Here is a 15947-nt window from a genome sequence, read left to right on the forward strand (position 1 = left end):
ATGTTTTGTTATTTACCTGACCTATAAAAGTTTTGTTCACAAAATATATACATTCCACCTTAGAAGGCTCCCAATCCATTATTAGTGCCTTCAATCAAGAGATTTAGTTATACCCTTTTCCTTTTTTTTTCTCTTCTCTTTCCTTATTTTTTTGCAATCATCGGCAGTCTCTTCTCTGCAATCTTCACCTTCTTCTTTGCTTTAGGTGCGTATAGCTTGCAAGCCATTCTCGTAATCACTTTCTCTTTTTAATTTGTTTGATTGTGTATATTCCTTCATATGTTTTTTCCCCCCAGAATTGCTTATCATATTACTTTGCTGCTTTGATAGCTTATCATTCTTTTGTGCTCTATATTTCTTTAATCCTAGTAAGACATAACTATATAAGGTGTTTTTCAAGAAAATAACATTTAAATATGACATGAGCAATGACATTGTACTAAAATTTAACAATAAAGACAATAAAATCACATAAAATAAATATTATGAATAAGACACAATAAAAATAAACATAATTTAAAATTACTAAGTTGCTAAAATAAGTACGACTAATAAGTACTATTATTTACATGACTAAACACAACAAAAAAAATGTTAAGCGCTTTATCTAAACCATGGAAAAACTAAAAAAATAAATATCCAACACTATTGTCATTCCTAGTACAATTGTATTGAATATCTTTTGTTAGTATTAATATTGATTTGGGATTTATTTGAGTTACTAACATTTACGGACTCTAAAACTCATTAAAGCATTCAAAAATTATAAGTTCAAGCTTGAAATAATACGTTAAATATAAAATTATGAAGAAGTTTAAGAAATATTTATAAACTACACTATAATAAATATTTTTATGTATTAAATATATTTAAAACTTCTAGACATGTAATATCGCGGGTTGGTTTAGTTTCGGTTTGACTTTTTTTAATTAAAACCAAACCAAACCAGTTATGGTCGGATTTTTTTCCCAACACCAAACCAAATCAAACCAAATTATAGTCGGGGTTTTTTTCTCGGTTTGACTCGGATTATCGGTTTGGTGCGGTTTGTCGGTTTCCTTTGTACACTCCTAACCCTAATATCTAAGATCTTTTCTTTTTGAATTTTCAATGTAAATTACTTCCTCTGAGTTTTTCTTACGTTTTGCGATGATCTTGTTGTTCACAAATCCCCACAGAATAAGCCAAATTATTTCTTGATCTGTAAAATAGAATCAAGAATCAGACGAAACCATTAATGGCCATCAAAGGATTATAATGTGATATTTTAGGCATAAGATTTGCTTAAATGCTTGAGAGTAGAACTCATGCTACTCTTATGTATATGTTTTTCCCTATTTTAAATAAGAATCACAAGCATGTAATATTATGATAGTTGTTATAAAATAATGACTATAAAGTAAAGACAAGTGAGAAACTGATATATTATTCGAATTCAAACTGATATACATAATGAACTGAAATCTTTTCTATTAATAGAAGAAAGGAAGCTGCTGTGTAAGCTGCTATTACAAGTTGTTGTGTAAGCTGCTACGCAAGCTGCTGTGTAAGCTGCTACTGCAAGTTGCTTTGTAAGCTGCTACTGCAAGTTGTTGTGTTAGTTGCTACTATACCAGATATGGATAATCTTCTACTGAGAGCAATGTTTATCCATAACGGAGTACTGAATGGATAAGCTTATTATACCCGGTATGGATAATCTTCTACCTAGGGTAATGTTTATCCATAACCGGGTACCGAAGTTATAAGCTTCTTCAGGAAGCTTATTTCCAATAGAGTACTAAATAGATAAACATATTTACGGTGGAGTCCCATATGGATAAGCTTCTTCAGGAAGATTATTTACAACGGAGTACTAAATGAACATCCATAATATAATATATTTATAACAATCCCCCTTGGATGTTCATTAAAAGATAATGTGTCTCATTAAAACCTTACTAGGAAAAACTACGTGGGAAAAAATCCTAGTGAAGGAAAAAGAGTACATATATTTAGTAATACGCATTGCTAGGTGCCTAATTAAAAACCTTATAAGGAAAACCCCATGGGAAAAAACCTTAATAAGGGAAAAAGAGTGCATCGGGTATTTTACTCCCCCTGATGAAAACCTTGTTTCAAATATTTGAGTCTCCGCATTCCAATCTTGTATACCATCTTCTCAAAAGTTGAAGTTGGCAAAGATTTAGTGAATAAATCTGTTGGATTATCACTTGAACGGATTTGTTGCACATCAATGTCACCACTTTTCTGAAGATCGTGTGTGTAGAATAATTCTGGTGAAATGTTCTTCGTTCTATCTCCTTTTATAAATCCTCCCTTTAATAGTGCTATGCATGAAACATTGTCTCCGTATAATATTGTAGGTCTTTTATCACATTCCAACCCACATGTTTCTCGAATGAATCACTGATCTCAATCATATGCACTCACTGCTTGCCAGTTTGAAATCGAGCTTTATGGGTATCAGATAAATAACCTGCATCTGCATTACCAATACGATATGCACCACTTTTGTTAGCATTAGCAAGATAAATAAGTGCACCATCTACACCGAGATAGAGTATTTCAGGACCAAGGAGCTCCTCATCCTCTTCTAGAGGTTGGAACGAATCCTTATTCACTTCAAGTGATTGAATATTCATTGGTGTACTTAATGGGTACACTTTGTCCATGTAAAAGTATTTTTAAGACCCTCTTGGAGCTCTTCCGGAGTTCCAATAAGATTTATGTCACCAACATAAACAACAAGTGTAACAAATTTTGATGACATTTTCTTTATAAAAATACATGGACAAATAACATAATTTATGTAACTTTCTTTCAGCAAATATTTACTGAGGCGATTATACCACACGCGCACAAATTGCTTTAAACCGTACAAAGAACTTTATAATTTGATCGAGTACATTTCTCAAGACTTTGAATTATATGCTTCGAGCATTTTCAATCCTTCAAGGATCTTCATATAGATTTAGCCAAATAAGTCATATAGGTTAAGACTTGTATCTAAATGGTATGACATCTTCAAGTGACTGGACTGCTAGTCCGATCCTCACAATCTTTTACAATATTGTGCACTATATTGTATTAAATATATCGTCAACGATCATTTTATGTCAGTTCCGAAGCGACATAATTTGTGGAGATCTCATCACTTTCTTTATTTTCAGGTACCTGAACTTTTTCATGAGTTTCATGAAATGTTATGTCGTGGGCTCTTCTAGAGCTTATTTCCTCCTCATTTTGATCATTAGCTCCTACTATTTTTCAAGGATTGTTACCTTTGGAACCGATTGGTCTACCACGCTTCATGCGTACAGTAGACTCTATCCTTCAGTGACTTTAATTTTAATATGAGCATTTGCAGCTGATATATGATATTTAATTTTGGATCAGCAAATGCTTCTGGCATTCGACTTGAATTATCTTCTAAGTGAGGATCATGATAATTCGATTCATATAGCATATTTTTCAACTGTTTATTCCATCCCCCAAATGTTAGAAAAACTAACATATATCCCCAATCATCTTTGGGAAACATATCTTTGTGTATTATGGTAGAGAAATTAATCATATACCACACAACAAAAGATAGTAAAAATATTTGGTTTCTGATCCTAAACCAATTGTGAAGGGAGGACTTATCATATATTGTTGATCTGATGCATACAAGTGCTGCTATATGCAATTTAGAAAATCTTACACATGAAACTTTGTTCTCATAAGCAATGGTTTAGCCATTAATATGAGGTATTCAATGCTAAACCAGCTTGGATATAAACCAGCATTATCAAGATGAACTGTCTTGATTTCATAATCTGAAAATTATGCTCTTAATCGAGAAAAACAATTCCAAATGCCAAACTGCAGGTTGACAATAATTACACATGTAACCATCTCATATATGCACCTATAAGTGGTTCACATGATAGGTGAACGGGCCCATATTCACCTTTTATATATTTCAGAATCAGGGGTCTTAGTCCCAACTTTAGCTGGTATAATCAATTCATTATGAGAGCAAGCAACACATGAGAATTCCTGAAGAATCTTATAGTTCTTTAGTATATGCTTATCTGAATTCTCAAATAGCTCATTTAAAAATGGCAAATGAAAACTTCAAGTTTAATCATGTCATGCGCTATCTCTTAGTAAACTTCTGGTTTACTATGGCATAAACTTTTGCTTTAGTAAACTTCTGGTTTACTGTGATACATGATATAGTACAAATTAAAGAATAAGACGGGTAACTTCTCACTTACATATTATTTTACCCCCTATGATTGTGGAAACATGAAGATTATCAATCTTCCAATCATTTGTAGTCTCAATATGATAGCCATTTGTATTAGTAAACTTCAGGTTTACTACAACATATGTTTTGACCATAATCATATAATATGAATGACATATTTGTATATAAGCTCTTCGAGAGCCTTCATTTATTATCCACAATCTAATATTTATCGGGCACTACTGGTGTCATGTATCCTTTAGGCAAACAGTTAGCTCTTCAGGAGTTGTTGATACATTTTGTACTATCAAATATTTCTCATACACTTCTGGTATCATGAGAGAAAATCACAATCAAATAAATAATGTAAAACAATTGTTTAAGCACAAGAAAACTCTTCTTCATAATATTTTCCTACTTCAGGAGGCAATTTCAATTGTGTTACTTCTTCAGGAGCAAATTTAAAATACGAAATATTGAGTATATATTCTCTCAATTATATTACCTCTTCTGAAGGTGAATTGTGATATATTCACATCAAGAGTGCGTTCATATTTACCCGATTTATTAATATTGTCACATTCACTTCAGGGAATGGATTAATATTATCCAAAGTTCTCATCCTTCAGGAAATCGAACATAATTATCTGAATGCGCATTAATCACATCAAATTGTGATGCCTCAATCTATTTTAAAATATTTACTACTTTAGGAGCAAATCGAGGCGTGCATTTAATATAGAGAATATTTATGTAGCTTATCTTCAATTGTAACCATAGAAAGCTTAAATTATCACTTCTGGTGATCATAGACATATACCACTTCTAGTGGTTAGCAAAATATAGTTACAATGAGATATACGAAATATAACCACTTCTTGTGGTTGTATATTTCTTGCAAACTCTGCTAGAGTTTAAGTTGATCTAATAATGTTATCCATATTCTTCAAAATGACATAAACAAGATATATTATAGTAAAAATCATTATCAAATTATAATTTTTCTTTATGTACAACAATTACATAACCATACTATCTATTACAAATAACAAAAATTAAAATATTTACATTTCTACAGATTCACCACCGATTACATGACTTGTTTCTCATTCTGGGAGTGCAAGGCAATCAATTTACATCCAAATGCATAAAGTCTAAATTATCTTCAGAAATAAAATTTGCTTCAACATTTTTGTCTGTCTTCTTTAGGGAGGTTTGATAAAGCTCAACCAGGTGCTTTGGCTTACGACAGGTACGTGACCAGTGCCCTTTTTCTCCACATCTATAGCATGCATTTTCTGCATTTGGTGCTTGCACTGCTTCATGCTTTTGTTCCTTCCTTTTCCACTGTTGGTGGTGAGGAGTGTTCTTTGGTGCATTATTATTACCATGATTAGAGTTTCTTTCCCGACCACGACTGGGGCCACGACCTTTTCCACGTTTAGCTTGGTGGAAGTTCGTCTCATTCACTTCAGGGAATGGACAAGAACCAGTATGTTGGCTTTCATGATTTTTCATTAATAGCCCATTATGTTGCTCGGCTATAAGAAGATGTGAGATAAGTTCAGAATACTTTTTAAATCTCATCTCTCGATATTGCTGCTGCAGGAGCATATTCGAGGCATGAAAAGTGGTGAAAGTTTTCTCCAACATATCATGATCAGTAATATTATCACCACATAACTTCAATTGGGAAATAATTCTGAACATAGCAGAATTATACTCACTGATAGATTTAAAATCTTGTAGCCTTAGATGAGTCCAATCATATCGTGCCTGTGGAAGAACGACCATCTTCAGGTGGTCATATCTATCTTTCAAATTATTCCACAGTATGACTGGATCTTTAACAGTAAGATATTCCATTTTCAAGCCCTCATCAAGGTGATGGCGTAGGAATATCATTGCTTTGGCACGGTCTTGATTTGATGCCTGATTTTTGTCTTTGATGGTGTCTTCCAGACCCATCGCATCAAGATGAATTTCAGCATCAAGCACCCAAGACATGTAGCTTTTGCCCGATATATTCAGGGCTACAAATTCAAGTTTAGAAAGATTTGACATTATTTAGGAAAAGAAAGCTCTTACCTCAGATACTTTCAAAATATTTGCTCGAGATGACAGAGTCTCGTGTTGATAACGTGTTATAAAATAAAGACTATAAAGTAAAGACAAGTATAGAGAGAAACTGATATATTATTCGAATTTAAACTGATGTACATAATAAACTGAAATCTCTTCTATTAATAGAAGAAAGGAAGCTGCTGTGTAAGCTACTACGCAAGCTGCTGTGTAAGCTGCTATTAGAAGCTGCTGTGTAAGCTGCTACGCAAGTTGCTGTGTAAGCTGCTACGGCAAGTTGTGGTGTAAGCTGCTACTGCAAGCTGTTGTGTTAGCTGCTACTATACCAAATATGGATAATCTTCTACTGAGAGCAATGTTTATCCATAACGGAGTACTGAATGGATAAGCTTATTATACCCGATATGGATAATCTTCTACTTAGGGTAATATTTATCCATAACCAGGTACCGAAGTTATAAGCTTCTTCAGGAAGCTTATTTCCAATAAAGTACTAAATAGATAAACATATTTATGGTGGAGTCCCATATGGATAAGTTTCTTCAGAAAAATTATTTACAATGGAGTACTAAATGAACATCCATAATATAATATATTTATAACAATAGTCTACTTTTCCTTAAGCCTCAAACCTTTTTTTTATTTTTTTCTTTGTTGTACGCATTCGGCCCTTTCACGTGCGTATGCCTGAATATTTTTTTTTATTGGCCAAATGCATTCGTTTTATAATAGATGGTGGTGACACCTGCCTGCTCTGGACCATGTTTGAAGTGTGATGGATGAAATGAATTCCATGCCGTGGATGCTTAGAAATGCAACTTATTACTCCATCCAAAAAAGAAGTTTGATGGAATTTTGAAATTCAATCTTTTAAAACATTATTGGCATTTGTCAAATTGCAACATTGAGTTAAATACAACTTAAATATGTCTTTTGTATATTTTGTAGTTGATTTATACATAGAAAAAATAAATTTCATACAACTAATTATATATTATACAACTTAACTACAACTTATCGACAACTCTCATACATTATTTTTACATAGTTAAGCTCAACTACAATATCATACAACTTAAATACAATTTTTATACAATATATCTTTTATATATTTTGTATCTGATTTATACATAGTAAAAACAAATTTCATACAACTAATTATATATTATACAACTTATCTACAATTTTCATACATTATTTCTACCCAGTTATATACAACTACAATATCATACAACTTAAATATAATTTTTATATAATATTGTTCAACTTTCATACAATATTTAAATAAAAAAATATATGTAAACAACAGAATACAATTTTACTACAACTTTACTACAATTTCTACAGTATAATGTATGTCATGTCTTCTTCTTATTCGAGTTTCAATCTGAAAACTCAGCCAAAAAGCAAGTCTAATCTTCACCAAAACACCCTCAAAATTGAGATATAAACTCCAAACTATATTCCCAATTGTTTGCAACAACACCCAATCCAAACAAATAATAGTTTTTGAAAACCCAAATTCGAATTCAAAGCTTCAAAGATTTTTAATGTATGTCAATGGTAGAATTGCTGCTCTCTTTTTCTTTGCTTTACATTACGGGAATTAGGGATTAAGAGATAGAGAGATACGTAGAGAGAATTCCCAATTGTTTGCAACAACACCCAATTTAAACAAATAATATTTTTTGAAAACTCAAATTCGAATTCAAAGCTTCAAAGCTTTTTAATGGCTGTCAATGATGGAATTGTTGTTCTCTTTTCCTTTGCTCTACATTACTGAGATTATGGATTGAGAGATAGAGAGGAACGTAGAGAGAGAGAGAGAGAGAGAGCGCGTGCGTAGGGGAGAGAGAGAGAGAGAGAGAGAGAGAGAAAATAAGGATAAGAAATAATTAATTCCTAATATAAAGGGATACTCATTTAATTCCTAAAGTGTATATAATTGATAAATTTGTATATAAAAGGTAATTAAATTAAAACTTGGGTAGGGAGGGTAATAAAGTTTTCAATAGTGTGTAGGTACGTAAAAATCCATTCCTTAATTTGAATTGTAGGCGCCCATTGGGTAGCTTGCAGCAGCTGGTTCTTGAATTGTTTCCTCATTTTGTCAGCTTAGCCATCTTGGATTCATCTAAAACCTTATACCCATACTAGTCTAGAAATAATTAAATGCATAACCAAAAATTGGCACATATTGAGCGTAGAGATTTTTACAAGTGTGTGAATTTAATTTATTTCTATTTTAGAGTCGAAATGTAAACCTAATATGTTCCATAAAAAGGTAGAAATATTTTTCTTTTGAATATGATCCCAGGGATACATCATGTAGATAAATTGCACTACTGCCTGCAGATTAACATAATGTGAAACATATACATTTCTTCTGAAGGATAAAATTGAAGCCCTAGTAAGGCAAAAAAAAATCCCTCTTTAGGTGTTTCTTCTAACAAATTACAGCCAGGTTATTCCCTGAATCTGGAACTCATCTCCGTTTTATTGAACAGAAGCAAAAAGTTTGAACTTTCAAAGTACAAAGTTCATTCACGCATGAATTTACTACTGAAATAATAAACTACTAGGAGTACGAAAAATATCCACTGAAACAAGACCATCGAGTTAAATTGGTCATGGATCGAGATTGGCGGGTGCCTGGATTGTAATTTAGTTCTAAGTAGCCAAATTTATTTCTGATGAAACTTATATTCTTATAAGAAAAATCTAAACTCATTCCTTTATTTCTCGTCAACATTTGTTTTACCGGTTCAAGAGATGGACAATTTGATGCAAAATTATTTTGGACAAAAAAGATTTTGAGCTCTCATTTTGCAGTAAGGAGTAGAATACTGAATACCTCTTCTATATACAAATAATCCGCAATGCATCCTATACCGAAAGAACACTACTAGTATGAAATTGAAACAAGAATATGACATAAAAAAGAATGAAAGAAAATTGGTGAGTGCTGAAGAGTGGAAAGCGCCTGCAAGTTGATCTCTGTCAATTTGCACCTTTAGTTAGCGAGCGTCGTCTCATGGTATTGTAAATATGATATTTGTCTTTGCAACTTTATTTGTTCATAGAACTTTGCAATAAATTCCTCAGCCTTCACATCAATAGCTTCATCACCGGGACAACTAATCTCCTCAGATACCTCGCAGCTTGCATATGAGTCCTCTTCATTATCATCGTCCACACATTTCAAGAAACATTTCCTAGGAACATCATCATCATTACCATTGAACATTTCATGTTCTTCACGATCACGATCATTTTCAAAGTCAAAGTCAAAGTCAAAATCGACTTGAGGTTTGATGCAGGGTATGTTAGGCATCTTGAAACGCAAGGAAGTAGGGCGATGCATCTTAACATGAATGATAGGGGTGTCATCAAAGGAAAACTCACGCTCCCCATAATGTAATGCACTACCGTACCCATAGTCGTTGCTATGTCGGAGACTTTTAATATATTTGGGCAGCAAACGGAGATCGGCCATAAGGTGTCTGTTCTTGAAAATGCCACCTTTTCTTGCCCATAACAAGGCCACGCGAAGAATGTTCCAAGCTCTACGACCAACCACAGATCTCTTCTTCTGCATTCTTGTTTTTTCTTGCATGGTTAGTGTAAAAGTAGTAAGTAGATAGCAACAATTGAAATGAAAGAAGATGGCAGTGGGAGCCAAAAAAAGAGAAAGAGCTTCGCTTTTTGTTCTTATGGTCTTTATGATTAAAGTGCTTTTAGAATGGGTTATGTTTGGTAGAGGGAGAGGGAAAGCTATACATAAAGAGGGAAGCAGTACAAGTTACAATTTGGGAAATGAGAGTTTAGCGGTTTAAGCGAATAAGCTGGACACATGTTGTCCTAAATAAAACGCCAAGGGCTTAGTGTTAGTTGTTTGTACAGGGGGCGGTGTGAACTCGTGGAAGACACGCCTGTACCCAGCAGGAGTCAACCTGGCTCCTGCCCCAGCATTTCGCTTCCAATTCATTTCTACTTCTTTAATCATATATTATGAGTAATTAAAATTTGTACCTTGATTAAATATGAATTTAAGTTATATATACTTATAGTATAATTAAATTTTTATAACATGTTATTTAATTTATCATTATTTTAGGTTACCAGTCAATATTATACAATACAATAAAGTTATCTGCATTTATCTTTTAAATGATTTAATTGTGTAATTTTTTTCACCGCAAGTGTAGAGAACTAATACTCATTAAAAGTAAGTGACGAACCAGTACGGTATATTAATCCTTCCAGATTAGCGCAGAGGGTGTGATGGAAAAGAAATAAGAACTAATTCAAAAATAACTTCTACTTTTTTATTTTTATTTTCAATATTATGTTATTATAAAAACAAGTGAAAATGAATCTCTCACTCATGATTTATGTCTCTAGAGTTGAAATAGCTTTGCAGGTCAAGGTAAAAATGACTATGTAAATATTCTCGAAAACGAAAAAAAAATTAAGACATGCAGAGCCGCGGCTGTTTGTGTTTCTATTAGATGGGATTTTCAAATTGAGGTTGGAAAGTTTAAAAGCCAAGTGGTGCCAGCTAAATCTTTGTCTAATGCAAGGTACTTGAATAAGAATGCATTCTGTATCAAAATCAGGTAGCCCCAATTACTGCCTATTGACAGTTGTTGGCTGACATATTTGGCCTCTAAATTTTGATATGATGCATTTCTTATATCAGCACAAATATGCAGTCATTTGTACTACTCCTTATTTATTACTCTAAAAGAATTCCTACTAGTACCCTCAACCAAGTTGTACAGATCACTATAAATTTTTTGGTTCTGGTGACAAGCGAATTCACTGCTCTCCTAGAGTACATGTTAGGTATAAACTCTAGTGGTGGATCTAGGATTTTAAAGTCATGGGTGTTCACTGATGAAAATTCGGAAAGAAGAGGAAAATAGAGTTTAGTTATGGGTGCTCACCCAATATTTATCTGCATGTGGATCCGCCACTGATAAACTCAGTATATACTACTCTATGTTGTAGTGTATGGATCAATATATCTCATCCTTACACTGTGGATGCCCATCTCTCTGTCTACTCAATTTCCACCACAAAACATATATCATCTATGCCTATAAATAGGCCTTGTAAATGTTTGTTTAATTGATATAATTGAAGAAGAAATAAGCTCCTTCTTTCTATCTCTTTCTCGTTCAGATTTTGATATATTGCTTTTATTTCATAACACGTTATCAGCACGATACTCTCTCTTGAGCACTTTAAAAAGATTTAAGCATGTGGAGAAAGGTAAATCAAAGAGTAGCTAGCCAGAGGAGTGGTATTCTTTAGCATACTGTAAAGCAACTAAAGATCTTTCTCATAATCTTTGTCATTCATCATTTGCTTCTTCATCTACTAATATTTCCTTGTCTTAATTAGTTAAACTGATCATAAAGTTTAATGAAAAATATAGACATAAAGTTTGCACACTTGCAATATCTAAGTCTTTCCAGACCTCCCATTTACATTAGTAGCACCTCAGAACCGTAAACTAGAACTTCAACACTCTATTGCATTGTAAAACTCATCACTTCAAGGATTTTGTTAATATAGAACTTAGAAGGACAAGTTAACTGATAAGAGTTAACTCCAATTACCAAGCATTCTATCATGTTTAGTTGACGTAACACAGTGTGATGATTAGTGTTGAATGAAATTCACTTTGTGAATTGTTTAAAATTAACAGTTAGAGATTTTCTTCAACTGTTCTAATATTTTAGTCAAGATAAAATTACTTGACTTCTTGATTTGAATGCAATTTGTTATATACTTCCTTCTTCTTGCATATATATTTTTATCTTCCAATTATGTTATTTATTCACGTGGACTAATCTTTTTACTGCTTGTGAAGAAATATGGACAAAACCTGAAATCTTCGAGTCAGCTAATAGCCACAAAATGAAGATAACATTTGGTTTTGGTTGCATTTATCAGCATTTCATTTTTAATGGAAATAGGTTTGCATCAGATCAAGAGATCTAATTTAGATAAAGAAAGTAAGTTAATCTCACTTCACATTTTATTCAAAATACTAAACTATACTTGATCTGCACATGCCTGTTATATTAATTTTGTTTGAAAAATTTAGACGTGAACATTTTACATCAGATGACTCTAGTAATATCACTTGGTTTTATGAGTATTTCACAAAATGATATCACTTCTTTTATGAGTAGTCATAAAATGATAATATTTTTAAAGGCTTGAGGGTGCATCTACGTATATTTTGATTTATTATGGCATTGGTTGAGGGTAAGACAATAGGTTCAAGTCCCAATGCACCATGAGGGTAAGGCATCATGTTTGAGTCCTGGTGCACCATAATGATAAGAATTGGGCTCGAATCTCAACATATCTAACCTAACATGCCATTATATAAGTAAGACATTAGGTTTGTATCCTATGCACCATATTGATGATATAATGATGACTAAAGAAAAATAATGTATTTTTCGTGAAAAGGCATGAAGCTTGTTGTCACGACCCAATCCCCAAACCCGGTCGTGATGGCGCCTCTCGTGAAGACAAGGCCAGCCAAACCAAAACGAAATACCTTTTTTAGATAGTTAATCATCATAACAGTAATAACATATAATATAATACTCATAAATTGCGAATTTTATGATAATAACAGCAGGAGCCATCCCGACACAGCCCAAACCAGGGTGTCACAAGTCATGAGCTACTACAGAATCTGCTATAGGTCTACAAAGTACGAAATCCGATACAACAGTCTGAAGAAAACATAAATGATAGAGGATAAGAGAGACAAGGGGATGCGGACGTCAACAACTACCTCGTAACTCCAAATCACTGCCTAGCCTAGAAGGAATCAGCGCTCAGGTGCGGACTCTACTATACCCGAATCTGCACAAACGGTGCAGGGAGTAATGTGAGTACTCCGACTCAATGAGTAATAATTACAAATAATGGCTGAAAGTATGAAAACACGTAAAGGCACAAGGTAATTCTATATCAAGCAGTAAAATCACGTAAAGCAGTAAATCAGTGAAGAAATCAAATGATATTCCTTTTTAAAACAAGTAAAACAGGTAATTAACAAGTAGAAATCTGCCCCTCAGGCACAGTATCAATCGCTCAGCATAGTATCAGCCCTTCGGGCTCACTCTCAGTACAGTATCAACCCCTCGGGCTACCTCACAATCACTCAGCATAAAGGTCAGCCATTGTTACCTGACCAAATTGCATCATACAGTGTCATTGTTACCACTGTTTCAAATCACATGGGTACCCGTGCTCACTGTGGGTGTGCAGACTCCGGAGGGACCCCTTACGGCCCAAGCGCTATATCAAGCCACCTCGTGGCATCATCACTCAACATATCCTCACATCACTCAAGTCACCGCATGGCATAAATAGTATCTCAGGCCCTCGGCCTCATATCACTCAGCATATCCTCACATATGTCCCTCGGACTCACTCAGTTTAGAAATCATCATAAGCCCCTTGGGCATTAGTAAAACAGTAGTTCTCAGCCCAAAACATGATGTAGAAATATCATTTAAGTTTCAAATCTGAGTAAAAGTGGCTGAGTTTGTAAAACAGTAGATATCAACAGGACTGAGTTCAAATAATAAGTCAAGCAGTAAGGAAATAGTGATAAAAATCCTCGGAGGGTTCAAATAGTTGGCACGAAGGCCAAATATGGCAATCAGCCCAAATCATGATGATAACAAATGAATTTCAGTCAAATATTCAGTAAAGTCATCAATCGGGATGGACCAAGTCACAATCCCCAGTAGTGAAAGACCCCACGCTCATCATCCAGCGCGTATCTTGCGTCAATATAGCACTACGATGTGCAATCCGGGGTTTCAAACCCTCAAGACATCATTTACAACTATTACTCACCTCGAACTGGCTAATTCTCTAGCTCGCGACGCCTTTGCCCCTCGAATTAGCCTCCACGTGAGTCGAATCTATCCAAAATCAGAACGAATACGTCACAATATACTAAGGGAACAAAGCCCAAGCGAAAACATTCGAAAATATCAAAAATCTCGAAATTAGCAAAACTCGAGCCCCGGACCCATGTCTCGAAATCGGGTAAAATTTACATTTTCAGAATCCTCACACCCTCATGAGTCTAACCATACCAAGATTATCCAATTCCGATATCATTTGGTCCTTCAAATCATCATTTTACATTTTTGAAAGGTTTCACAATTTTCTTCCCAAATTCCATCTCAAATCACGAATTAAATGATGAATTCAGTGATAGATTCATGTATTCTAGTCAAATCTGAGTTAAAATCACTTACCCCGATGAAGTTCTTGAAAAACCTTCGAAAAATCGCCAAAATCCGAGCTCTCTAGGTCAAAATATTAAATAAAATCCCAAACCTCGTATTTATAGGTACTCCTCAGGTATCAGCTACTGCGGGCCGCACCAAAACTCATGCGGTCCGCGCAAGCCAGTGCGGTCCGCACAAAGGCAACATGCGGCCGCACAGGCCTCCCTCTGCAGTGACAGGCTTTAGTATTTTGGCCATAACTTTCGCTACAGATCTCCAAATTGCAATATCATTACCTTTCTGGAAACTACACACGAAGGGATACAACTTTTGTTTTTTAATAACCTTAAAATTCCTTGTAGATTAAAAGATATGAGCTTCCGAAGTAGGACCAACGGATCGTTCCCCACCACTGCCGCACACCATTTTGTGCGGTCCGCATGACACTACCGTGGCCGCGTCCGCTTTTGTGCGGTCCGCACAGCACTCCACGCAGGCGTACCTATTTTTGTGCGGACCGTATGAGTGAGTTCTGGGGCCTGCTACAGCTATGATTTTTGCACTAAAACATCCCGGAACTACCCGGAACTTCAAACCAATTGTACCAACACATCTCATGACATCGTTCAAACTTGCTCAAAACTTCGAAACGCTCACAACAACATCAAATCACAAATTTAACATAGGATTCAGGCCTAAGAACTCCAAGAACTCTTAAATTATGCTTTCGCTCAAAAGGTCTATCAAATCTCGTCCGAATGACCTGAAATCTTGCACATACATCCCAAATGACACAATGAAGCTACTGCAACTCTCGGAATTCCATTCCGACGCCTATATCAAAATCTCTCCTATCAACCGGAATTTGCCAAAATATCAATTTCGCCAATTCAAGCCTAAATCTTCTCTACAACTCCAAAACTCATTCCGATCGCGCTCCTAAGTCACAAATCACCTCCCGAAGCTAACCAAACCATCAGAACTCACTTCCGAGCCTTCTAACAGATAAGTCAACATCCGGTTGACTTTCCAACTTAAGCCTTCTTAAAAGAGACTAAGTGTCTCATTTCTTACCAAATCCTCTCCGAACTCGAACTAATAAACTCGATCACATAAAACACGGATAACGAAGCGTAAAGAAGCTGAAATGGGGAAAATGGGGCGGTAACTCATGAGACGATTGGCCGGGTCGTCACATCCTCCCCAACTTAAACAAACGTTCGTCCTCGAACGAGTCAAGAAACATACCTGAAGCCTCAAACAGATGAGGATATCTGCTACGTATCTCCCGCTCGGTCTCCTAGGTAGCCTCCTCCACGGGCCGACCTCTCCACTGCACCTTC

At 34.8% G+C, this 15947-nt stretch overlaps 1 protein-coding gene across 1 annotated transcript; it reads right to left on the reverse strand.

The window, feature by feature from the left end:
• Window positions 1-9056: 9056 nt before the first annotated feature.
• On the reverse strand, window positions 9057-10160 carry LOC107819937 (uncharacterized). The gene has a single exon (XM_016646128.2). The coding sequence runs from the start codon at window positions 9933-9935 to the stop codon at window positions 9333-9335; it is 603 nt and encodes a 200-aa protein (XP_016501614.1). The 5' UTR covers window positions 9936-10160; the 3' UTR covers window positions 9057-9332.
• Between the last annotated feature and the right edge of the window lie 5787 nt (window positions 10161-15947).

The sequence above is a fragment of the Nicotiana tabacum genome, chromosome 22 (genome assembly GCF_000715075.1).
Source record: "Nicotiana tabacum cultivar K326 chromosome 22, ASM71507v2, whole genome shotgun sequence".
NCBI classification, from domain to species: Eukaryota; Viridiplantae; Streptophyta; class Magnoliopsida; order Solanales; family Solanaceae; genus Nicotiana; species Nicotiana tabacum.